The sequence below is a fragment of the Amblyraja radiata genome, chromosome 31 (genome assembly GCF_010909765.2).
Source record: "Amblyraja radiata isolate CabotCenter1 chromosome 31, sAmbRad1.1.pri, whole genome shotgun sequence".
Classification (NCBI taxonomy): Eukaryota; Metazoa; Chordata; class Chondrichthyes; order Rajiformes; family Rajidae; genus Amblyraja; species Amblyraja radiata.
In genome coordinates, this window is record NC_045986.1 from 31,085,001 (window position 1) to 31,112,250 (window position 27,250).

The 27,250-nt window shown below is 45.6% G+C and overlaps 1 protein-coding gene across 5 annotated transcripts in view; it reads right to left on the reverse strand.

Moving 5' to 3' along the window:
- Positions 1-7,047: 7,047 nt before the first annotated feature.
- The window catches only part of arhgef10l (Rho guanine nucleotide exchange factor 10 like), a 101,581-nt gene continuing 81,378 nt past the window's right edge, over positions 7,048-27,250 (reverse strand). For all 5 annotated transcript variants that reach the window (XM_033048445.1, XM_033048446.1, XM_033048447.1 and 2 more), the window contains 7 exons: positions 23,354-23,440; positions 23,019-23,230; positions 19,869-20,023; positions 19,419-19,561; positions 11,650-11,821; positions 10,317-10,439; positions 7,048-9,562 (listed from right to left, as the gene is read on the reverse strand). In XM_033048445.1, the coding sequence (XP_032904336.1) occupies positions 9,045-9,562; positions 10,317-10,439; positions 11,650-11,821; positions 19,419-19,561; positions 19,869-20,023; positions 23,019-23,230; positions 23,354-23,440 (1,410 nt within the window). In that variant the 3' untranslated portion in view covers positions 7,048-9,044. The remainder of the gene's footprint in view (positions 9,563-10,316; positions 10,440-11,649; positions 11,822-19,418; positions 19,562-19,868; positions 20,024-23,018; positions 23,231-23,353; positions 23,441-27,250) is intronic.

Genomic DNA, 27,250 nt, shown 5'->3' on the forward strand with positions numbered 1-27,250 from the left:
GTCCAGGTGCAGTAGTAGAGTTGCCATAGCATTCACAGCGCCAGAGACCCGGGTTCTATCCTGACTACGGGTGCTGTCTGTACGGAGTTTGCACGTTCTCCCCGTGACCTGCGTGGTTTTTCTCCAAACATTTTGGTTTCCTCCCACATTCCAGTGACGTACAGGTTTGTAGGTTAATTGGCTTGGTGTAAATGTAAATTGTCCCTGGTGTGTGTAGGGTAGTGTTAATGTGCGTGGATCACTGGTCAGTGCAGACTCGGTGGGCCGAAGGGCCTGTTTCTCTAAACTAAACTAAACTGAACTTCCACCAGTTCCTATGTTCCAACTCCACTCCGAACCCAACTGACCAGTAGCGATGCGCTGCATTACTGAAAAGAATCGACCAGGATTCCACCGAGCCTTGGAATTCTCCCTGTAGACCCAGCAATGTGGGACGGTTCACAGGAACCGACACAACAGCAGTTTTATTCCCCAAGGCTCAGCCGTTAGAACATTATCACCATCAATATTATCACCATCCACCCCAGCAAACAAAATACTCCACATCAAGCCAAAAGCTAATTTTGTGTTAGAACCAGAAATATACGCAGGATCCTACACATAACAGTTTATTTACTTTTCATTAAATAAGCATTAACGGGAAAAATGTAATATGTGTAACTCAGTTCATATCAAATTATTTAAACTCACGTTTGCAATGAGTTTGTGGTTTGTTAACTTCACATGTACCTGTGTGTGTGAGTGTATGTGTGGGTATGTGTGTGTGTGTGTGTGTGTGTGTGTGAGTGTGGGTGTGTGTGTGTACATGTACGTGTGTGTGTGTGAGTGTATGTGTGGGTGCGTGTGTGTGTGTGTGTGTACATGTATCTGTGTGTGGGCATATGCATGTGTGCGAGCATCTGTGTGTACTTGTATGCTTGTGTGTGTATGCTGGTATGAGATCGTATGTGCGTGAACAGGCATCTGTGCATGCATGTATATGTGTATGCGTGTGTACACGGGCATCTGTGTGTGCGTGAGCGTGCGTGTGTTTGTCTGTGTAGGTGTGCCTGCTTGTCTGGGTCTGTTTCTGTACATATCCATGTATACATGATATATTGACATCATAGATGTTATATATCCATGTGGTCATTGAAAGGAAGATGGACACAAAATGCTGGAGTAACTCAGTGGGTCTGACTCAGGCAGCATCTCTGGAGAGAAGAAATGGGCAACGTTTCAGGTCAAGATTCTTCTTCAGACTGAAAGGCCTGAATAGAGTGAATGTGGAGAGGATGTTTCCACTTGTGGGAGAGTCTAGGACTAGAGGGCATCGTCTCCGAATAAAAGGACGTACCTTTAGAAAGATGAGCAGGAATTTCTTTAGTCTTTCATTTATTTTATCACTCTGTTGTCACCGTTTAGGTAGGAAACAGGCAGATCCATCTCAGGGAGGTTAGATCATGTGATAGCAGCAGAAGTAGGCCATTTGGCCCATCAAGTCTACTTCCCCATTCAATCATGGCTGATCTACCTCTCCCTCCTATCCCCATTCTCCTGCCTTCTCCCCATAACCCCTGACAGATAGACAGCATAAACGTGTGCATTCCAGCCTGCAAGACCCTCACAGCATCAAGGAATGAAGAGCTATTCACTTCTGGTGAGTGGTCCTTTGGAGCAGAGGATGGTTTGAGCATGCCCAGAGCCAGAACACCAATAGTTAAACAGATAAACCCGGCCACTAATCTAATAGACCCACAGAAAGCCGAAGATGTTTCACTCAAGTGGAGCAGAAATTGAAGGATTATTTTAATCCACAACCATTCTAGAAAGTAGAAAGTTACAAGTTCCACACAAGGAATCAGAAAGCATAAGAGGCTGTTGCATTAAAGGATTTACCCAGGTATTGCAATGTCGATGAATGCTTAAACCAAGCTCTGCAGGACAGATCTATCTGTATGTGGCTAAAATGGAGAACAGATTCAGTGCAAATTATTGAGCGTGTGGGTCCAGTTTATGTTTGATTCAGTTTGCAAAATTGTGACGTCTAAAATAAATAGCTGCAAACGTCAAGGATTTTCATCCATAACATGGTGTGAATTTACGGGCAGGATCAAGAGCCAGTGCTCGAAGCAATGCCAGTTGGCATCGGGACGACAGATGGCACAATGGGCTAAGTGTTAGGCTGGCAACCGGAAGGTAGCCAGTTCGAATCCCGCTTGGAGTGCATACTGTCGTTGTGTCCTTGGGCAAGACACTTCACCCACCTTTGCCTGTGTGTGAATGTGTGTGAGTGATTGGTGGTGGTCGGAGGGGCCGTAGGCGCAGATTGGCAGCCACGCTTCCGTCAGTCTGCCCCAGGGCAGCTGTGGCTACATAAGTAGCTTACCACCACCGAGTGTGACTGAGGAGTGAATGAATAATGCGATGTAAAGCGCCTTGAGTATTAGAAAGGCGCTATATAAATCCCATCCATTATTATTATTATTAGTTGTACATGACAGCACAAGTCTTGCTGCAGTTAAATACGGCACAGTAGCGCAGCGGTAGAGTTGCTGCCTCACGGCGCTAGAGACACCGGTTCGATCCTCACTACGGGTGCTGTCTGCATGAAGTTCGTACGTTCTCCCCGTGACCACGTGGGTTTTCTCTGGGTGTTCCGGTTTCCTCCCACACTCCAAAGACTTGCAGGTTAATTAGCCTCACTAGTCCCCAGTGTACAAAGGAGTGATCGCTAATCAGCACGGACTTGATGGGCTGAAGGGCCTCTTCCCAGGCTGTATCTCAAGTCTAAAGTTGCACAAGTAGCCACTCACTGTAGACCTGTTCAGAGCGGTGAAGTGTCAAAGGGCCGCGATTGACGTGAACGCTATTTCCTTGTCCCTGGTTCAGTGATCATCCGTGTAGACTCGATGGGCCGAAGGGTCAGTTTCCACGCTGTATCTCTAAACTAAACGATACTATAAATGGTCAAGCTAGCTTCAGAAAGGAAGCACAGGCATTGCTAAAGAGCTTAAAGAATTAAGGAAAATGATGAGAAGCACTGAGTTTGGGGAGGGTTGTAGAGGCTGGGAAAGATTCACAAGCGGTTATTGCAAGTTAATTCTCAGAGGTAAGTTTTCCAGTTAAATTAAAGGTAAAGTCTTCAGCCAGCCCGCTGATGAGAATCCTCTGATACCTGTAAGGCCCTGATGCTCAGCTTGATGCTGACAGGGAGCAGCTTGCTTCATTTGATCGCACCTATCTTGCAAATACGGCAAAGAAACCTTGAAAGACTTTTTGGAAAATGGAAATATTTCTTGCCACTTGGATAAACATAAAAATCAATCTCTCTGTGAAGCTGGTCAACTCCTGATTGTTTGCAGCATTCCCTTTCCAAGCAGGTTAGGCCTGGTCTGATCAGAATGTATTCAGCAGTCATCATAGGTGTCACAATCCCATTAGTGGTTATTCAATAGCAGAAGTTTTTTCTCATATCTCATGAAAAAAAATCTAAGCAATTCAAAAATTGCTCAATTGCTGTTTTTTGCATTGTTGCAACATCCATTTAGTGTTAAATCATTTTGTTATTATGCTCCCTACCTCCCAAAATGAGGAGCCAATTTTTGACAGTCCTTTTTGACCAGTTTCAAAATTGGTTAGTCTTGCAGCTTTGTGTATCCTTTTAATATTCTGTACAAGCATCTTGTTCACACATAAAGATAAAATAATCTGAATTTTAATCACATTACCATCTGCAGGCGTTTTCCAAGTGTGTGCGTGGATTGCATGCAGTTCTGGGCGCCCCATTATAAAGGAGGTGAAGGCTTTGGAGAAGGTGACCAGAATATAGTCTGGATTTGATCAGCAGCCTGTACCACAGTGCAAATTCCATGCCACATCTACATGTACTGGGTGACGTTGCCAGCTGTTCACCCATGTGGCCACAAGGAAGCACCTGCCCAACATCTGGTGAACCAGACGATGGAGAGATGTCTGCCAACTCTCGTGCCCTTTCTTGGTCTTGTATCCTGATGCCTGACTGTGCCATTCCAGGGAATCTGCACAAGCTTGTTATGTTTAAAAAGTGTTGTAGTAACTCAGCAGATCTGGCAGCATCGCTGGAGAACATGGATCGGTGACATTTTGTGTTAGGGATCCTTCAAACATGACCCAAAACATACTCGGATCAAGAGTGTTTCACCTATCCATGTTCTCCACAGATGCTGCCTGACCCACTGAGTTACTCCAGCACTCTGTGAAACGTCACCTATCCATGTTCTCCACAGATGCTGCCTGACCCGCTGAGTTACTCCAGCACTCTGTGAAACGTCACCTATCCATGTTCTCCACAGATGCTGCCTGACCCGCTGAGTTACTCCAGCACTCTGTGAAACGTCACCTATCCATGTTCTCCACAGATGCTGCCTGACCCGCTGAGTTATGGTGCAGCAGCATCTATGGAGCTAAGGAAATAGGCAACGTTTCGGACCGAAACCGTTCTGGAAATAGGCAACGTTTCGGGCCGAAACCCGGAAGGGTTTCGGCCCGAAACATTGCCTATTTCCTTAGCTCCATAGATGCTGCTGTACCCGCTGAGTTACTCCAGCACTCTGTGAAACGTCACCTATCCATGTTCTCCACAGATGCTGCCTGACCCACTGAGTTACTCCAGCACCACCAAGCTTTATATGTAAACGGCATAAAGAGATACGATTCAGTGCCCTTTCCAGTATTAGATCATCATTTTTAAGTGGTAGAGAATTCCCAGAGCAAGTAACAAATGACAGTGGATGAACGTAGATTGAGTGAGAATATCTAATCATGGTCAAGGTGCCGTTGAATTTGCAAACTGCTGGATGACGACGGAGATAAGCAGCAATTGAGCAGTTTTTGAATTTGTTTTACATTTTTTCATGAGATATAGAAAAAAAATCCACTTGTTGGCTAACCATTAATTGAACATGAAGGCTGGTGAATAGATTCTGCAAGGACTAGACAAAGCTGTTTAGTTCATCTTCTCAGTGCTGCTCTTCGAGTGGAGTACATTATCAGGGTTGCATTGGATCATGTTCGGGCTGCAATCAATGAGTAACCATGAGGTACCTGTAGGAACGTCTGAAGAAGGGTCTCGACCAGAAACATCGCCCAGAAACTCAGCGGGTCAAGCAGCATCTGTGGAGAACATGGATAGGTGACGTTTCACAGAGTGCTGGAGTAACTCAGCGGGTCAGGCAGCATCTGTGGAGAACATGGATAGGTGACGTTTACATGGATAGGCGCTGAGTTACTCCAGCACTCTGTGAAACGTCACCTATCCACGTTCTCCACAGATGCTGCCTGACCCGCTGAGTTACTCCAGCATTTTGGGTCCTTCAATATCTGTCTTCCGACATATATTCCTCCTGACCTGCTCAGCATTTGCAGTTGATTTTGTTTTTACTTGGATGACTGATGCTTGGGAAACCCAACCCTATGCACTCAAGTCACAACTAATCAGCAGCTACATGCAACAACTGAGCTCTCTTGGCTTGGCTCAGATTAAAATGGCCAACATTATTTCCTTGGACATGTAGATCATTGAAAGAATAATGGAGATAGATTAAGCACTAAATCACTCCCTAATGAAAGCTCCTGGGCTGTTTATCGGACAGCCTGAAGAGCAACAGAATATTGCTGCCACAAACAATACTGACATTCAGCAAACACTCTCCATGTATCTTCAACTGGCCACCAGAGTAAGATGCAGTCAATACATGCAAGATTGATAAGAATTACCTGATTTCAAGTGTATAATTCCCAGCATCATGAATATTTGAGATCTGAGATTCACACTTAATGAAAGCAACCCCCATTCAGTTACATAAATATAGGTCTTCTCCAGGTTTGGAGATACAGGCCCTTCGGCCCACCGAGTTCACGCCAGCCAACAATCACCCCGTACAGTAGCACTATCCTACAAACACTAGGATCAATTTACATTTATACCAAGCTAATTAACTCACAAACCTGTACGTCTTTCGAGTGTGGGAGGAAACCGGAGCAAACCCATGCAGGTCACAGGGAGAATGTACAAACTCTGTACAGACAGCGCCCGTAGACAGTAGACCTGGGTCTCCGGCGCCGTGAGGCAGCAACTCCTCCTCTGTGCCGTCCAAAAGTTAAACGCCTGATTTACAAACAGCCCATACATATAAACAATGTGGGCAGCCGTAGAGCTTCTGCCTCACAGCGCCAGAGACCCAGGTTCCATCCTGACTACGGGCGCTGTCTGTATGGAGTTTGTACCTTCTCCCTGTGACCACGTGGGTTTTCTCCAGGTGCGCTGGTTTCCTCCCACACTCCAAAGATGCACAGGTTTGCAGGTTAATTGGCTTCTGTAAAATTGTAAATTGTCCCTAGTGTGTAGGATAGTGTTAATGTGTGGGGAGCGCTGGTTGGAGCAGACTCGGTGGGCCGAAGGGCCTGTTTCCGTGCTGTATCTCTAAACTGCTGCTAAGGGGCTGCAGGCATCTTCTGCCACCCGGGAACTCTGATCATGACCACAATTCCATCTAGAGAACCATCCAGGCTACGAACAGTTTGCAGGAACAGCCCCCTCTATAATCTGAGGTGATTAAGACCAGTAACTGAATCCCAAGGCACAGAAACACAAACAGTTCAGGATTCTGCTAAAAGAGCTGATTGAGTGGAGACTGCGTTTTGTTTCCTCGTAATGATACGTTTATTGCACACTGGCAGTTACCTTGAGAGGCAAATTATATTAGTTTCACAACACACTTCATCCCTTCCTATTGCAGCCACTGTTAACAGTCAATGGTGAATCGCCTGGGGCTGTGGAGAGCTGGGAAGATCAGTCCTGTAGATTCAACCAATATGGTACAGCAGAGTGTAAACGAACATATCCATCCAGAAAACACTTGTACTTCGACTGGAGGCTTTATGGACTTCCTCTATTACTTTCTAAACAACGTTGGCAAGTGATTTGTGTTTCCTGCCCAAACTCCAAGCTGTTTATCAGCAGGGGACAGGACAAAGGAGAAGAAGTCGCACATTAAAGACCACTGATGACTGGAACTCAGAGTTGGATAGTGTCTTCCAAATCATTTACCAAACTAATTTGAGTGACAGAATGAATGTGCAAGTTAGTCCATCGAGGCTCCAGCTTCCAATGTAGACCCTGTGAAGCCTCAATTCCCAAACATATGATATGGGTTTAGAAAGACAGTTCATTGAAATTTAGACCCCAGTTTGATTTTTGGACTCTTGCTTTAAACCAATGTTTTATAGTGGAGAGAATTGGCTTTGTGAAGGTTGCCTGCCATGGATGAACATGGAGCTGCTGCACAATGGACAGGAGCAAGGAATATTCCCTGGAATGTTTTCAGCATGCAACGAGACGGCATCGTTCTGGGGAATTTCAAACCCTGAGTAAATACTATCGCTATAGCTTTCAAACAGTCAATATTTACATGTCAGTAGCCCAGAGCTGGCACAGATACAACGAACAAATAATGTTGTTCTGTGCTGTAAACATATACTTCCATGATTCTAAAAACACCAACTATTCCCAAACTATCATGCAGCATTCAAAAAGTTACCCTTTGTGGAGATCAGAAATGTTTCTGATATTTTACACTTTAAAACACCTTTTTCCACTTGTAGGTTCAAAGTCAGCAGAAATATAATGTGGACACAAGCATCAAAACACTGAAAGTTGGAACTCTGCAATTCTTCCCATCCAGCCAGAGGAGTGATGCAATTTTCTATCTTGGGGGGAAAAAACGATTGGAACAGCTTTGGTATTCTTACATTTGTTTTGTTCACAATTATTTTTAAAACAGCTGAATACTTCCATTCATTTTGATGTGAAAAATATTTAGAAATGTGATGGTTTAAAAAGTAGGCTGAATGATGCAATACCCTGCCCAACGCACCCTTCCTGAACAAATTCTACACACACACACCACAAAGAGTATGAAAGGGGTTCTGCTGTTTAAATGTTCAGAACCAATAGTGCAAAATGTTGGTGGCAGCCTGAACTATGTTGTGTAACCCAGACGACCAGGTCAGATGTCGGGGTGGTTTTGGAAGCTCAATAATGTGAGAATAAGGGTGGCAATTATTGGGGTGCTACAATGTAAGTGATTTGGTGAATGTGGAGTAGATGTCACACAAAACGAGAGTCTGCCCCCATCCTTCAGTCTAGATCAGGAATAGTGACACCGAACTGTTGGATAACATGAATGAAACACATTCAAAGGTTGAAAGAGAATCACTGAGTTGTATAGATAACCATTTACAACCAACAAAGAGATCTTTATTTTGGCAAATCCCTCTGCCCCAGATTATTTTCCTATCTGACTGAAGGCTTCAGTCCTGCACCTTCCCCATGGGTAAGTCAGTATCTAGTGATGCACCACGATGAGCTCGCTGCCCCTTAAACGGGAAGAAAGTGGCCAGAGGTGAGAACGAGCCAACGTCTATAAGCGCCAGAGTTTCCTTCCGCACCCGACGGTGATCCAGTGACCTCTGCTGGAAAGTGCACGTGTGTGAATATCGCCTCAAGTCCCACTTCAGTGACCTCCACCCTCAACTAGTCTCAAGACATCCAATGTCCAGGCACCCACACAAGGATTGGCCATTTGGGCAGCCAGCGCCCATGAGGCCGTTCTCCTGCCTGGTGAGATGCGGGGGGGGAATGACAGGGTGGACATCAAGAGGAAAATATTCAACGTTCCCTTTTCTTCAAAGCACAACACTGAGAGTTCAGCGACTTCCAGGTGGGAATAAGACACCATCAGTCAGAGCAAGGGAATGAGAAAGAAAACAAAAATGGCACAATACACACTCCCTGCCCCTTGTCGAAGCGTTGCCCAGCTCACCCACCCTCAGAGAAACCACATGCAAAGGAAGTTGATGTGAAAGTGACATCCTTGTACCAAGCACATCTTCCCGATTAGCGAGTACATAGCTCAGTGAAAGAGACTATTCCCTTCTAAACCCTTGGGGCTGCAGCAAGTGAGCAGGGCAGTCCCACACTCCCAGTGGCTTCATTGTACAAACACACACACATTGTGGCAAGATTACAGCGTCAGTGGAATCTGCCAGATCAGCAACATGTTCTCACGGTTTGTGTGTATGGTGGCTTTGAAGTCTCTGTTGAAGCTCTGGCAGCCTCTGCCTCCAGAGGCAATGGCCACCGAGCTGACCTTCTCCCTCCTGACCGCCTCGCGGGTGGAAGACCTGCTCCGCACCCACACGTCTGGGTCGTCCACTATCTCGTAGATGGAGCCGTCCTCGATGCCGTGCTCTGGGGATGTCCCACTGTCCTGAACCTCATCCTCACCAGCAGACAGTAAGTGGCCAGGCAGGTGGGAGGTGGAGTGGAGATTGTAACACAGAGAGATCCCCTGCTTCTTGTCCTGATGCAGGTCCTGAACAGGGTCCGGAGAGGAAGGGTCATCTTTGCTGTCGGCCTCTGGGCAGACGTGCACGTCTTCAGTGGATTCACTCTTCAATAGCTCCAAGTCCAGCGAGCCAATGGTGGGGATGAGAAACTCCACAGGTCCACAGTGGGCATTTAACGAGATCATTCCCTTCCCTGGAATACGGATGAGACAACATGATTGACCAAATAAATCAAAGGCACAAGGCAAAAGCACAAACATTGCAGTTCTCCCCTCATCCCGAATCCATGTACTCGGTTACAATCACGTCAAGCCCAGTTGTGACATCAGGACCAAGTAATGACATCTTGATTAAAATAGCACTTTAACACGGAGAGAGGGAGGATTATTCCTTGCATCTTCTCCAGTTTATCAAGGCTACAATGACAAGGGTTAGCTGGAAGATAACACTGTTCCATTCAGGCAAATTCAGAATAGATTTCAGCCAGTCGCACTTCCCAACAACCACTCACTTGGCCACCTGACAACTCAATGGTATGAAAGACTAGATTCTCCAACTTTAAGTAACACTCCCAACACCCCCCTTTCCTGTGTCCCCCCCCCCCCCCCCCCTACCCACTTCGCCGACTATTCCACCTGACTTGGATCTTGGTAGCTGTCAGGTGTCAACTGATGTCATGTATGAAGTTGGATTAAAGTTCTATTTTCTTCCATTACTAAGGGGCCACTGTAACGTTAACTGTTCTCACTCTCCGGATGTTCCTGACTTGTTGAACACACATCCAGCACCGTTTTATTCTATTTCCTGTGATGGAGTTCCACGAGATTGGCTTTTATGGTTTAAGTGAAGATGTTGGGTTCGGTCTACCACTACAACACGGCTAGTCTTGCATTGGAAAATAAATACAGAATAACAAGATTTTCTATTGGAAAGAAATAAGTTTTTACCTGTAACCTTTGGAATTCCTTCAAGTTTTGGAACTGGTAAAGTAACTAACATTCCTTCATTGGTCCCAACCCAGAGCATTCCTTGGCAAACCAGCAAGCACGTCACTAAGATGTTCCTTTGGCCTAGACAGGAGAAACAGGAAGGTAGACAATCAATATAAACCAGTGCAGACACATTTACAGGAAGAGGATGATTTAATGGTTTGGTATTATCTGTTCTCAATGTTTCAATAGATCCATGAAACACAATGATCTCTCTCCTGGACTTCATCCAATTTCCGATTCTTCAATGAGTAAAATAAATGTGTTTATAGACTAGTAGGTGAAAGATGTTCTAACGTGGGTACTTACAAAACATATTATCCAACCTCTATTCGTTTAAGCAATTCTGGACCAATTTCTCATTATGATACCTTGAGACCATTGAGAATATATCTCTCTGAATTGCCTCAACTCAGTCATTGGGGCTCATCAGAGACATGCTCCAGTGGCAAACAGAGATAATGCACATTAATGGGAACAGTGCTTCTATACAAATGGTAGTCCAGGGAGATTGGAATTGTTTTCCTATCATCTGGAAAACCATTCAGCCCACAGCATCTATGCTACCATTTGGAACAATGTTATCAGTTCTATTCCCACACATTCCATTCCATCTCCTACCACCACCTGCAAGACAAATTGTTCATTATTGAACCATCAAGTGTTTTGTGAAGGGGTAAACCAGAGTATCCACAGCGAACTGTGCTCTGTGGCCAGCTTGATTGCATTCACGTATTGTCTTATAGTCTAGGATCAACAAACTTATCAGGAAAGCTGGCTCCATCCTGGGGTGGAGTTGGATTCACGGGAGATGGTCTTGGAGGGGAGGATGCTCCTTAAACTGTGGAGCATCCTGGACAATACAGCTCACACCCACCATGACACACTGGTCAACCTGAGGAGCACCTTCAGCAACAGACTGGTTCCACCAAGATGCAGCACAGAACGCCACAGGAGATCCTTCTTCCCTGTGGCTATCAAACTGTACAACTCCTCAGATAAAGGTTCCTAAATGAATGGCCAAGGTAGTTTAGATCACTGGTGCCGAGGTACAGTGAAAAGCTTTTGTTGCGTGTTAACCAGTCAGCAGAAAGACAATACATGATTACAATCAAGTCAGCGTACAGATACACACGGGAATAGGTAGAACAAGCGAGCCTGGGGTTATAGGAAGAAGGCAGAATGGGGGAGAGAGAGAGAGAGAGAGAGAGATAGATCAGCCATGAACAGCAGAGAAGACTTGATGGGCCAAATGGCCTTATTCTGCTCCTAGGCATGGTGATCACTTTACCTGCAGTGAAGGGGGTGTTGCGTGGTACCACGTTGATTTCCTGCAAATGTTCCAGGGTTTCCGTGTGGAATAATCGGATGTTGGATCCTGCGGAGAAGGCCATCCACACTCCACCTCCAGATTTGACCATCTGGGTCACGCTGACCACTTCATCTGGATGCGCATCCAGGCACTGCCAACAGCAGAAGGAAAGGGTCAGCTTTCATTAAAAGCTAAGGAACCTCCTGAGATTAGAAACCAGTCATTTGTTGCAAGCACTAAACACACAATTATGGGAACGCAAACACATTGAACTCTGCTCTGGAAATTCAGTCCCAAAGGTGTGAAAAAAAGTTTCAGAAACAGTTCAATATTACTGTGTGGTATAACCAGCACACATAGCTGAGAAAGGGCTTCCATTACATTATACACTCTCTCCGCAGTTTACAAACCATACTAAACCGGTCAACTTTAATTTTCATCAAAACAGAACATTAGAGAGGACTCGAGTATTATTAATTCCAATATTTCATCGAGGTTTATCTAGCAGAATAGAAGGACAGAACATCACCCTTGGTTACTGATGCAGTATCAGTGGACAATGTACTGTCAATGTTCCGTTCCACATGGTCAGTAGAGGACAATGCAATTTGCCGTGTGTCTTGGCACCAGCAAGCCAAGGAGGAACAACTTGTCTTTTTATTCCAGATACAACAAATTCACAGATTTAACCTTGGAAAAATAGGCAGCAAAATCTCCCGGTGAAGTAATCTGGTGGCCAACCAGCACTGATTCCACCGTACCCGGCTATGCCCAGTTGGACATCTCCATTTGTACAGCTTCGTACCATTGTGGGAACGAACTGCAGATGCTGGTTTACACTGATAATAAACACAAATGCTGGAGTAACTCAGCGGGACAGGCATCGTCTCTGGAGAGAAGGAATGGGTGACGTTTCGGGTCGAGACCCTTCTTCCAGTCATAGATGCTGCTGCACCCGCTGAGTTTCTCTAGCACTTTTGTCTACCTTCGATTTTCCAACATCTGCAGTTCCTTCTTAAACACCTGTAGGCAAGGTGGGCCGAAGGGCCTGTTCCCACATTCGAAGACTATGACTGGAGATCACGGACCAAGCACAGACAGAAGACAAGCAGGTACACCAAGAAGGATCTCATTAGTTTCATCTACATGAAATTACACAAATGGCAGAAAGACAATACGATCGCGAGGACTAAAAGTACCTTTTCCCAAGTTCTTGGCAGAGAAAAATAGAAAAGCCTCCCAATCAATAGAAAGGCAGTTCACTGCAGTCTCTTCATTACTAGGTGTCACTAGTGACTGAGTTAGCACCACTTTGTAATGGCAAACTCAGACCCCATTAACATCATCAAACGTTACCTTGTGATTTAAATCAGGCTTTCCCCCATTATTTCAATGCAGCGTCTATTGAACCACATGCACACACCACAGTCCTCGCCTTGTCCAAGCGGCAGCTTAGCCATTGACCACAACATAAAACAGTAACGCACTCATTTACTTCAGATGTAACATGGACATTACTGGAAATGTAGCATCGCTGCATGGACAACACTTTTATAAATTAAAAGAAAATCAATGGGAATAATTACTGAATGTCAAACAAACTCCATGTCACACAGAAACATTCAAGATTCACAAGTAGATCAGTGTTTGTGCCTTACTGAACGCACATGGTGACACAGCGGTAGAGTTACTGCCTCACAGCGCCAGAGACCCGGGTTCCATCCTGACTACGGGTGCTGTCTGTACGGAGTTTGTACGTTCTCCCCGTGGGTTTTCTCCGGGTGCTCCGGTTTCCTCCTACACTCCAAAGACGTGCAGGGTTGTAGGTTAATTGGCTTCGGTAAAATTGTAAAGGGGATGTCCCACTATACGAGTTTACCCAAGAGCTCTCCCGAGTTTAAAAACAAATCAAACTCGTGGTAAGCACGTTGAATGTACGTAGCGGGTACGTCGAAGCTCGGGACGACTCTAAGCGGCTCGTAACGCTAACGGCAGGTACTCGGGAAACGCGGTAAGCTCGTGAAGTTTTTTCAACATGTTGAAAAATGTCCACGAGAGCCCCGAGTACCTACGAGCGGCTATTACCGTAATTCTCCGAGTTCGAATCAGGGGAAACTCGGGAGAACTCTTGAATTAGCTCGTACAGTGGGACAGGCTCTTTAATTGTCCCTAGAGTGCATAGGATAGTGTTAGCATCACTGAGTTAGCCAAACGCAGATCCTCTCTCACACCGCCCGCTGCTGAAAGACTCATCCATGCCTTCATCTCCTCCCGACTGGACTATTGCAACTCACTTCTCCTTGGCATCAGCTCCACCTACATCAACCGACTCCAACTGGTCCAGAACGCAGCCGCCCGACTCATCACCCACACCAAATCCTGGCATCACATCACTCCAGTCCTCAAACAACTTCACTGGCTTCCCATCTCCCACCGGATCACCTACAAAATCCTGGTCCTCACCTACAAAGCCCTCCACCATCTGGCCCCCCCCCCCCCATATCTCACTGACCTCCTCTCCCCCTACCAACCCTCACGGTCCCTCAGATCCACATCAGCCGGTCTCCTCTCCATCCACAAGTCCAACCTCCGCAGTTTTGGGGACAGAGCCTTCTCCAGGGCAGCTCCCAGGCTCTGGAACTCCCTCCCCCAACTGATCCGCAATTCCGTGTCCCTCACCATCTTCCAGTCCCGCCTCAAGACCCATCTCTTCACCTCTGCCTATCCTTAGCCCCACGTCCCCGTCCCTTTTCATCTGTGCATTAATTGCCTCATACTGTGTTTTGTATTGAATTCTGTCTTTACTTTGTGTACTAGTCATGTCTCTACTATTTATTTCATTCCCCTTACATGTTTTTCCTCTACATGCTCAATATTTGTAAGGTGTCCTTGAGACTCTTGAAAGACGCCCATAAATAAAATGTATTATTATTATTAGCATGTGGGAATCGCAGGTCAGCATGTACTCGGTGGGCCGAAGGGTCTGTTTCCATGCTGTATCTCTAAAATCTAAAATTATTCATAAAATTAAATACAAACTTGTCAGTCTGAAGAAGAGTCCAAAACCGAAACATCACTCATCCTTTTTCTCCAGAGATGCAGCCTGACCCACTGAGTTACTCCATCATTTTGTGTCTATCTTCAGTATAAACCAGCATTTGTATCCCTTTCCACATAACCTACAAACATGTACGTCTTTGGGGCATGCGAGGGAACCGGAGCACCCAGAGAAAACCCACGTGGTCACAGGGAGAACGTACAAACTCCGTACAGACAGCACCCGTAGTCAGGATTGAACCCGGGTCTCTGGCGCTGTGAGGCAGCAACTCTACCGCTGCGCCACTGTGCCACCCTCTGAGTAATCCAAAGGCAACCCATGCTGTTGGGACCGGACTCAATAAGGATCTTACTCAGTCAGAATCAGCGTTCAGATAAGAAAGAGGAAAAAAACCCTCAGATTTACAACACAAATTTACAATTTCAAGCTAAAGCCGACAAATTCTGCAACTCTACGCAGAACTATTCCGATTTTTTTTTAAATTTATACAAAGATGATGGAATTGCAGATTCAGACTTGCAAGCGTCACTAATTCTCGTGGTTCACTGCAGACAGATGTGCTGGCCGATACGGAATACTTTGTTCAATGGGAATAAGATGCAGGCTGCAATTAACCAGCTGAGATCAAGGGTACCCTTCCCCTCCCCAGCCTCTGGGGTTCAGGCAAATCGCTCTTGTTCTCCAACCTCCACTAATTCCAAGCTGCTACATTTACAGGCTGAGGAAAAGTAAACCAAGTTAAATATCAAATGCAAATTTCAAAGTACAAAATTAATTCTATAAATCAGGTAATTTGCAGCTTGAAAGGAACAAGCAAGAACTCACGTTGGCAACAGCACTGAGCGAGTCTGCTGCAGATTAGTCATGGAGCTGTACTAAACTAAAACACTATCCACAGCCCAACTCTCCCCTGCCAACCAACATGTCCCAGTTGTACTTGTCCCACCTGCCCATCTTTGCACCATTTCCCTCAAACCTTTACTATCCAAGCACCTGTCCAAATGTCCTTTAGATGTTGTGATAGTACCTGCATCATCCAACTCCTCTAGAAGCTCGTGCCATGCACCCACCCCCCTCGCAGTGAAAACATTGCCCCTCAGGTTCCCCTCCCACCTTAACCTCATGTCTTCTGTTCCCTCACTCTGGGCATCTACCCAATGTTGACCCGATCTATTCCATAATGAATCCATTTTGTATTTCATGGCTCTTTGTGCGAGTTGCTGCGTTATTTTCATTAGGTTGGTGCATCTGTAGCTGCAGAATTATTCAGCATGTCCCGAGTTTGTGAAAGGGGCCATATAAATGGAGTCATTCTTTACATACAATTTCAGCACAGAATTGCATGCGGCATTAGACAATACCACCACACTGCCCTCAGTATGGAGAAGACAGCTGGCTTTTTGGTGTAGGTGTTGGAAGGGGCAGCATTGACCTTGAAGGGCGAGTATTGGGAGCACTCATTGCTGGGGATGCTTGTTTGGCAACAAGGCTTGGTGGCATCGTATGTTTGACCAGAACCTCCTGCAGGAGACAGCAACGAGGCTAATATAAACAATCTTCAGGTGGAAAATAGACACAAAAAGCCGGAGTAACTCAGCGGGTCAGGCAGCATCTCTGAAGAGAAGGAATGGGTGACGTTTCGGGTCGAGACCCTTCTTACCCTTCTGAAGAAGGGTCTCGACCCGAAACATCACCCATTGCTTCTCTCCAGAGATGCTGCCGGTCCCGTTGAATTACTCCAGCACTTTGTGTCTATCTTCAGTTTAAACCAGCATCTGCAGTTCCTTCCCACACATTCTTCAGATGGAGCCTCACAGCATCAAGGGGAGAAATGTGGCAAGAGGCAAGAAGAAAAATAAAAACTCTGCTGCCTTGTGTATGTAACTCTGCGGCAGCCGGCAATCAGTGTGTTGCATTCTGTTATGTGGAGCAAATCCCACAAGATGCAAATCAAACATTTAAGAAAAGTCTTGCAGAATTTATTTTTGCCTCAAAGGCCTTGCAACAGGTCAGTGCAGCATAAACGTGAATTCCGGGTGTAATGTGGGGCACTGCTGCGAATGAAGGAAGTGAGGGATAAGGCACAGAGACCAAGGTCTAATGGACAAAGGTTTTCTAGTATAGAAAGCACTGTTGTTGTTAAGTTCACGGGCACTGAAGAATCAATCATGTGGCAGATCTAAGCCTCAGGTGTTGGGCAACAGTGCCCCTTGAAGGTGGAATGAATGAAAGCAAGTTGTGCCAAGTTGTGCCTCAATACTCTGGTGCAGGAGCAGAGGGCAACATCTGCCAGTTCATTCTGCTGCTGCTGCTCGTGGGAGCAGCTAAATCTACTCTTGCTTAGTGTGGCTTTCATAAAATATTCTCACAGAAATTAATCAAAGTTCATTTTCTGCAGCACATTCTCCTGCCCACTTTGTAATGCAAATGTCTCGAGCTCTCACAGCTAATATGAATCTTTAATGTGGTTTTTTATTCCTCCTCACAAAGTCTTATGAGATCGCATCAATTAACATAAAATGCATCTTAAAATTGTCCTGTATGGCCAAGGAGATGAGTTTAGGGTCTACAGTTGTGTAAGGGTGTTGCTGGCTGTCAGGGCAGGCAGTGAGGAGCAGTCCAACAAAGGGGTTTGCCGCACAAGTCTGAAACAGTCCTATCTGCAGCAGACACACATTTGTGTTTCAGTGACTGAGCTTGCAGACAACAGATATTTACTAGCCGATTGATCAAATTAAATAACACGCACATTCTGTTCTCTCTTCATCTCATCTACTCTGCTCCCACCCTGGTCCCAGCTCAGAGTTGTTCCTTTGTGTTCCAAGTTGCAAACACACCATCCAACATCATCCAACATCAGGGAGATACACCAGATGCTGGCTTAAACCTATGATAGACACAAAAAGCTGGAGTAACTCAGCGGGACAGGCAGCATCTCTGGAGAGAAGGAACGGGGTGACGCTTCGGGTAGAGACCCTTCTGAGGAAGATGCTGCCTGACCCGCTGAGTTACTCCAGCACTCTGTGAAACGTCACCTATCCATGTTCTCCACAGATGCTGCCTGACTTGCTGAGTTACTCCAGCACTCTGTGAAATGTCACCTATCCATGTTCTCCACAGATGCTGCCTGACCCGCTGAGTTACTCCAGCACTCTGTGAAACGTCACCTATCCATGTTCTCCACAGATGCTGCCTGACCCACTGAGTTATGGTGCAGCAGCATCTATGGAGCTAAGGAAATAGGCAACGTTTCGGGCCGAAACCCTTCTGGAAATAGGCAACGTTTCGGGTCAAAACCCGGAAGGGTTTCGGCCCGAAACGTTGCCTATTTCCTTAGCTCCATAGATGCTGCTGTACCCGCTGAGTTACTCCAGCACTCTGTGAAACGTCACCTATCCATGTTCTCCACAGATGCTGCCTGACCCGCTGAGTTACTCCAGCACTCTGTGAAACGTCACCTATTCATGTTCTCCACATATGCTGCCTGACCCGCTGAGTTACTCCAGCACTCTGTGAAACGTCACCTATCCACGTTCTCCACAGATGCTGCCTGACCCGCTGAGTTATGGTGCAGCAGCATCTATGGAGTTAAGGAAATAGGCAACGTTTCGGGCCGAAACCCTTCTGGAAATAGGCAACGTTTCGGGTCGAAACCCGGAAGGGTTTCGGGTCGAAACCCGGAAGGGTTTCGGCCCGAAACGTTGCCTATTTCCTTAGCTCCATAGATGCTGCTGTACCCGCTGAGTTACTCTAGCACTCTGTGAAACGTCACCTATCCATGTTCTCCACAGATGCTGCCCGACCCGCTGAGTTACTCCAGCACTCTGTGAAACGTCACCTATCCATGTTCCCCACAGATGCTGCCTGACCCGCTGAGTTACTCCAGCACACTGTCCTTTTGTAAATATATTGTTATTATAAATCGTGAGCTGGCCACAGTTAGTTGTGTCCACAGCTCCAGTGAGCAGGTGTGACCCTCGCCTCATGCACAGTGTGTACATTCTTTCTGTGACTGCACACGTTTTTTTCCTCAGAGTTCTCTGGTTTCCTCGCAAACCCCAAAGACGTGCTGATGGATGAATTGGCCAGTGTAAATTAGTTCCTAGTTCAGTTTAAAGGAGACCTAATGGATGTGTGTTAGGGAGAAGACCTTGCCCGAGTACAGGGAAGCAAGGAGAATGTGAGCAGGTATAGATTCATTGGGCTGAGTGACCCGATTCAAAGTCCACATTTGGCTTTTACTTCATTTTTCCTTCAGAGGGTAGTACAGTTACTGCCTCACAGCGCCAGAGACCTGGGGTCAATCCTGACTATGGGTGCTGTCTGTGTGGAGTTTGCACCTTCTGTCTGTGACCGCTTAGGATTTCTCCTGTATTGCAAAGACATGCGGGTTTGTAGGTTAACTGGTTTGTGTACATTGCCCTTGGTGTGTAGGGAGTGGGAATGTGGGATAGCATGGAACTAGTGTGAGCAGGTGACCAATGGTCAGCTTGGTCCAAAGGGCTTTTCCACACTATCTCTAAACTAACAAGTCGAGCTTCAGGGCATCTAGTTTTAGATCAAACAACCTTCAGTGGAGAGCAGGAATTGAGGTCTGGTAACAGGATGAAGGGGTTTCTTTGATGTTGTTGGAGTCAAAGCTTTGAGGGACAGGGTTCCCCACCAGCGGCAGCAACAACATTGATCATACCCTTGTAGTGAAGCAATTGACATCGATCAATGTGACCCGATTGCCACAGCCAGCCCACATTGTGTCGTCCACAACCAACAACGAGACAATTGGGGATGAACCAACTTTCACCGACCGGGGACAATCCCAGTCCCAACTCCCCTCTGGAAAGAGAAGGAGAGAAGGGAGAATTAGAACAGGGAATGATTCACACTGAATAATTTCAACAATCAAACCTCAAAACACTCAAACTTAACATCAATATTATTTAAGTTATGGTGCAAATCAATAACTTAGGAGAACTATGTATGAAGGAACTGCAGGTGCTAGTCTGAAGAAGGGTCTCGACCAGAAACGTCACCTAATCCTTCTCTCCAGTGATGCTGCCTGACCCACTGAGTTACTCCAGCATTTTGTGTCTATCTTCAGTGTAAACCAGCATCTACACAAGGTATATGGTGTTGTGCTTACCGGCCGATCTGCTGTACACCGCCACATTGCCATCTTGTAGCCCCGCAAACACCAGAGCCAGCAAATGCCTCAGGCACACGACAGCCACTCCTCCTGGGCTTTGGCACGTAAACAAAGACTGGGCAGCCATATCAACTCCGCTGTAGCCCACCATGCTGCAACAGAGAGAGATCGATTAACCATAAGCTTCAACTAGGAATCCCTCACAATTGGGAAAGTTACTTCACGGGGAAAGGTGAAGGGAATATTGAACAAAGAATGAAGTTGAAGAAGTTCTCCTCCTCTCACCAACGAGGGTTCTGCAACATCCACTCTCGCTGCTCCCCCTCTGTCATTACCTTTTTGCATGTTTTTCATTCATTGTTCTTTATCTCTCCCTCTCTCATTTCCCTTATCCCTAACCCATCTGAAGAAGGGTGCCGACCCGAAACGTCACCCATTCCTTATCTCCAGAGATACTGCCTGTCCCGCTGAGTTACTCCTGCGTTGCATCCATCTTCGGTTTCAACCAGCATCTGCAGTTCCTTCCTACACATGAAATTAGCTTGTGCTACAGTCTGACAGCATTGTGAAGCAGCTGGATTTGTCTCTGCTATTCACACAGGGGATTATTTATTGCACATTGATGGATTTGCTTCATTCATGGCGGAACATTTGACGGATGAGTCTATTCACAGTAAATAACATTAAGATGCAGCTTTATTTGTACATGACCTCCATTGAAAAACAACACAAGACATGGAGCCTACTGAAATAGTCTGATTTGCCAATTGATTTATTGCCAATACGCTTCATCACTGCACACTCCCTGGGGAAGCTCCACACAGCCCTTCATATCTCAGTGCGTACAACAGTGTGGGAGTCGATTGTTCGCGTTGAAACACTTCTGGAGCTTTGACAGTAGTCGTGTGATCTAGCGAAGACTCGTCCATTGTTCGTCAGTCCCAGGGGAGTTCTAGTTTAGTTTGGAGATACAGCACAGAAACAGGCCCTTCGGCCCACCGAGTTCATGCCATCCCCGCACACCCACACTAACACACACACACGGGACAATTTTACATTCATACCACACCAATTAACCTAAAACCTGTTAATTTCCAGGATGACAGGACTGTCATATATTGATTGATTGGAGCGGCTGGGCTTGTATTCACTGGAATTTAGAAGGCTGAGAGGGAACCTTATAGAAACATATACAATTATTAAGGGATTGGACACACTAGATGCAGGAAACATGTTCCCGATGTTGGGAGAGTCCAGAACCAGGGGCCACAGTTTAAGAATAAGGGGTAGGCCATTCAGAACCAAGATGAGGAAAAACTTTCACCCACAGAGTTGTGAATCTGTGGAATTCTGCATCATAAGGCAGTGGAGGCCAATTCACTGGATGCATTCAAAAGAGAGTTAGACAATAGGTGCAGGAGTAGGCCATTCGGCTTAGACATTTAAGCCTCACTTTGTACATTTTGTGTTAAACAGGGGCAATCTTAGCAGTGAATCAATCACTCATCAAATAAATCCAAATGACAAAACAATGAAGATTAAATTCTTGTCATAAACTAACAAGTCTGAAGAAGGATCCCAACCTGAAATGTCACCTCCCCACTTCCTCCAGATGCTGCATGACCACTGAGTTACTCTAGCACTTTGTTTTACTCAAGATTCCAGCATCTGCAGTTCATGGGCCAAACTAATCCACCTGCCATCTTCGTGCTAGTAATAAAACTACACAGCAGCCAATTGTCATTTAGTTTTGTTTATTTTAATCTTTCCATCATTCCCATCATTGTCTCTGTGAAGGCTAATCAGTACCAGTATTTTTAATAAAGATTTCTACACAAGCATGTAGATTTCTACACAAAGGGTGTTGGAGAAATGTGGCACAGATCACCAGGAAAGTAAACATGAAGGTATGTGATAGCATTAGATCCCAGCGAGGACATTTAACACAGCTAAGCAGAGGCAGGATAAAACTAAGCAGATCAGGGAAGTCCCAAAATGCTGAAGCTTTGAAACTGTGTCATGCAAAATTAACGTCTCAACTGCAATTACTCAATCTGGAGTTTCAAAGGAAGGATCAAACTGTTTAAAACAAACCTTTGTGAAAAATGCCAAGAAATGTCACACAAACACTTGATAATTTCAAGCCTGGAGTTCAATTGTTTCCTGCGTTACTATGTTAGAATCTAACTGTGTCCTCAAAGATAGGCTAGGAACTGCAGATGCCCATTCACCAAAAAAAAAAAAAGGCAAAGTGCTGGAGTAACTGCGGGTCAAGCAGTATCTCTGGAAGAACATGGATAGATGACGTTTCGGGACCCAGGACACAGCAATAAGCTAAACTCAAACTTTTCAGACTTCCAGACCCGAAACATCACCTATCCATGTTCTCCACAGATGCTGCCTGACCCGCTGAGTTACTCCAGCACTCTGAAATGTCACCTATCCATGTTCTCCAGAGATGCTGCCTGACCCGCTGAGTTACTCCAGCACTCTGTGAAACGTCACCTATCCATGTTCTCCACAGATGCTGCCTGACCCGCTGAGTTACTCCAGCACTCTGTGAAACGTCACCTATCCATGTTCTCCACAGATGCTGCCTGACCCGCTGAGTTACTCCAGCACTCTGTGAAACATCACCTATCCATGTTCTCCACAGATGCTGCCTGACCCGCTGAGTTACTCCAGCACTCTGAAATGTCACCTATCCATGTTCTCCAGAGATGCTGCCTGACCCGCTGAGTTACTCCAGCACTCTGTGAAACGTCACCTATCCATGTTCTCCACAGATGCTGCCTGACCCGCTGAGTTACTCCAGCACTCTGTGAAACGTCACCTATCCATGTGCTCCACAGATGCTGCTGAGTTACTGCAACACTGTGCCTTTTGTGCCCATAACAAGCAACACTGACGAGACTACACATATACAACCTTGAGCAGCCATCAGCATAACAATCATAAATTGTGACATTCTTCAACCGAATGAGAGGAGAATAAAACAGGGTTTGTGTAGATGGGAGTTGAATTGGCTTGTGTAAATTGTCTATAGGGTGTCAGATAGAACTAGTGTACGGGTTGATCGCTGGTCAGCACAGACTCGGTGGACCCAAGGGCCCGTCTCCACACAGTGTCTCTAAACTAAACTCTTACCTTCCATCCTGAAGTCCCATAACAATAATCGGATTGTCTGCTGGTTTCTCCAATGGACAATCAATGTCCTCCTCACTCCTGGACTGTTGTGGGATGTACTCCATGCACAAGACCCCTGAGCTGACCGGGAAAGACTTGACCAGCCTGGGGAAGGATCGGTTCAGTGAGAAAAGGTCAACCTGCCCTTGGCCATGCTCTCGCCCACTGCCAATCTGTGGAGGAGCGTGCAGAGAGAAACAAGTTATTACTAGACTGCCTGAGGTGAAACCACGAGGATTCAATGTTCCCACATTCAGGAATATTTACTACAAACTACGCTGTTTGAAATAACTTACCCACAGGTAGCCCTGTGCCAGACAGGTGCTGGCCGTGGAAACCCCAAGTAGGGATGATTGCACGGGAGTGTGAAGAGCTGCCTCGGGCTGGGTGGAGAGAGAAAGGTAAACAAGTGGTTAGTAGTTTCAATCCCGTGAAATATTTCCCAATAACGCTCCCAAGACTGGAGTCATTCTCGTACCCCTGAGGTCATAAGGTCATGTGATGGAGAATTAGGCCATTCGGCCCATTAATTCTGCTCTGCCATTCAATCGTGGCTGACCCATCTCTCCCTCCTAACCTCCTCCTCCGACACCCATACTAATCAAGAATCTATCCATCTCCACCTTAAAAATATCCATTGACTCTGCCTCCACAGCTGTCTGTGGCAATGAATTCCACAGATTCACCACCCTCTAGAATTTATTTTAATCCGTTAAATACCACTAACTAGCTAGCCTCTACAACCTGCGCAGGAAGGAAACCGAAGATAGACACAAAATGCTGGAGGAACTCAGCGGGTCTGGCAGCTTCTCTGGAGAGATGGAATGGTTGACTTTTCAGGTCGAGACCCTTCGTTAGTCTGAAAATCGCGGGAAAGGGAAACAAGAGATAGACGATGATGTAGAGAGATGTAGAACAATGAACGATACACAAAAAGTGACAATGATAAAAGGGAACAGGCCACTGCTTGTTGTATTCTAGAGGAAAACGAGAAACTGGTGTGACTTAGGTGGGGGAGGGTGAGAGAGGGAATACAGGGGTTACTTGAAGTATCCAACAGTTATTATTAATGTTCCTTTGCTTTAACTTAGATTTATCTATGATCAGGGTAACCAATGGTTCTGAAAGGTGACTGCCAAATTGCATGTAATATTGGGTACCAGTTTCCTTGCAGCCAGAGGAGTGGAGTTGTGAGAGATGTCGGCGCTGTGAGAGATGGAGAGCAGGCATCCCCACGGCACCCAAACACCAGAATAGGACTGAGCCTCCTCTGCCACCTATGTGTGAACAGTTCAGCCCCAGGACAGAGCCAGCCTTCCTGATGAGTTTGTTAATCCTATGGAGCCCGTAACCTTTGCCCTGCCGCCCCAGCACACGGCAACGAAGAAGAGGGCAGTGGCCACCATCGATTGGTAGAACATCTGCAGCATCTCACTGCAGATGTTGAAAAAGCAGAGCCTCCACAGATAGTACAGCCGGCTCTGTTCCTTCTTGTACAGGGCCCCAGCATTCCTGGACCAGTCCAGTTTACTGTCCAGGTAAAATCCAAGGTATTTGTACTCCCTGGTAACCGGCACATCCACACCCTTGATGGAGACAGGGGTGTTCCTCTCCTCCTAAAGTCCACCACTAACCCCCTTGTCTTGTCGGTGTCGAGCTGCAGGTGATTCAGCCCACACCACTCAACAAAGTTGTTTCAACAAAGACCACTATGACCAACACCATGAACAACAAAGACCAGTCGACACAAAGACCCCCATGGGTGGTCTATAGACTCCATGGTGACCATGGGTGGTCTTTAGATTCCATGGTGACCACGGGTGGTCTTTAGACTCCATGGTGGCCATGGGTGGTCTATAGACTCCATGGTGACCATGGGTGGTCTTGAGACTTTGTTTCACAGGACAGGAAATAAAGTTGACCAGAACCAGATGACTAAAATATTCCCTGCACCTGGAGGCAACACAAAAGGCTGGAAAGCAAGAGACTGTATACAAAGAAGCTGTGCTCAGATTCCCTTATATTTGATTAAAGTATTTAGAAAAGAAACACAGTGTAATAGTTAGCAGATGGTTTGAATGTTCCCTGCACGAGGGACACAGGTAGAAGTCACTCATGCAAATGACTGTTACTTATGCTGCAAGATAATTAAAAGCTGCAATTATCTGCTACCATCAGTCACTGCACAAAGCCCAGACATCTGCAGTTTGCTTCTGCCTGGCACTTGGAATTAGGATAATATGATAAACACATCTCTTACACATGGTGCAGTTCCAGACCTGCTGATACAGGGCAAACACAGGCCTTGATCTGGACCTTGGTCACTGCACCTTGTACAGCTAAGCTACAGTGTGAGAGTGAGGAGAGACGTTTACAGCAAACACAAGGCGTGACCATGGGGTGGTCAGGTTTGTGTGTGGAGTTAGCCTGGAACTGGCAGGCTAGAAGCAAGAGAACTAGTTTAACTCATTATTATCATTGCAGTCTTATCAACGTGAGATGCATCCTCGACAGCAGATGTCCAAGTCTAACTCCAGACAGCTTCAGTTCATATCAGGTGTTCATAAATTTTAGGAGCAGAATTAGGCCATCAAGTCTACTCCGCCATTCAATCATAGCTGATCCATCTTTCCCTCTGATCCATTCTCCTGTCCTCTCCCCAGACCACAACTCAGAGAATCTAATAACTTAAATTATTAATATTGTGAATAATGTTTAAAATTGTAGCATGTCAACATCAATTATAGATAAATAATGTGGTGATTTTCAATTGCGACTTTAAACAGAAGAGTCCAACTTTAAACCTATTTTGGAATGAATCAGAAATTGGGCAGAAACATGAACAGGTGGTGGATTGGTGGTCAGTGTCAGCCCTGATGTACAGGGTCAGCCTACAAAGGCCAACACTTTATTGTCAACTCAAACAGTTAAATGGCACCAAACTCAACATCAATGCCTTGTTTGCCAGAGATAGTTCAGAGAGGAATTTGAATTCACTCCATGGAGAAACAGGTGGACTTATTGATCCATTAACTAAAACTGTGGTCAGTTGCCAAAAAAACAAAAACTAGACTCTTCTAATCTCAAAACACCAGTGTGTCGATAATGGCTACAAAACAGTAATGAGAAAAAGGAAACTGCTAATACCAGACAGAGACAATAAATAAATAAATAGACAGAAAACACTCAGTACTAGTACAAGTGAGAAGTTTCTGTGGAAAAGAAAGTTAACATTTTGGGTTTGTTCTGAGCAGAGGTCCGGTAGAAAATTACCGTAAAGATAATTTAGTGAACAAGTGCATGTTTTAATTATAATATTTAAGTGGCAATAATTTTATTTTCATTTTCTCTTAATAATTGTGCAGCTTTTTCCCCAACCCCAAGCACATCCTCGATTAGCAAAACTAGTACAATAATAGCACACTAATACTAGTAAATTAGTAGTAATAATACACTGGTCCTCGTAAACTAGTACAGTAATAGTACACTAATACTAGTAAATTAGTAGTAATAATACACTGGTCCTCGTAAACTAGTACAGTAATAGTACACTAGTATTAGTAAACTAGTAGTAATAGTACAAATACTAGTAAATTAGTACAGTAATAGTACACTAGTAGTAATAGTACACTAGTACTAAATTTCAGCAATAGTGCAATAGTACAGTAATAGTACACTAGTGCAGTAATAATCTGCAGATCCCGGGTGCAAGATGTGCCATTTATGGCACCATTTTCAAAGTCCAGCCGCTCTAGGTCTCACTAGCGGTGCCCGGTCCAGGCGAGCCCCAGGCTGTTGCAGGGCCTCCAGCCATCGCCTGCCTTGAACGCCACGTCCCTGTCCTATTTGTGGCTAATCCCAGGTTGAAGTTACTGTTGATTTTCCCCTTGATCCAGCGAGACTATTTCTCCAAGACTAGGTCAGAAAGGATGTCCTAATCTCATTGTTCCAGTGGATTATTTGCACCATTCTAAGAGCAGGGGAGCCTTCTAGTGTCACAGTCGACAAATCTTCCCGGCACATTGCTTACAGAAAGATATCAAATACTCATTCATCTTATTTGCTTTGAGACACCCCCTGCATGTAAAACCGCTGCATCCAGAGCTCCAGGTACAGTCTGAGATGTACAACCATTTTATCTCTTCCATCCAAAAGCAAATCACAAATAAAAATGTATGTTTTAATAAGCCATC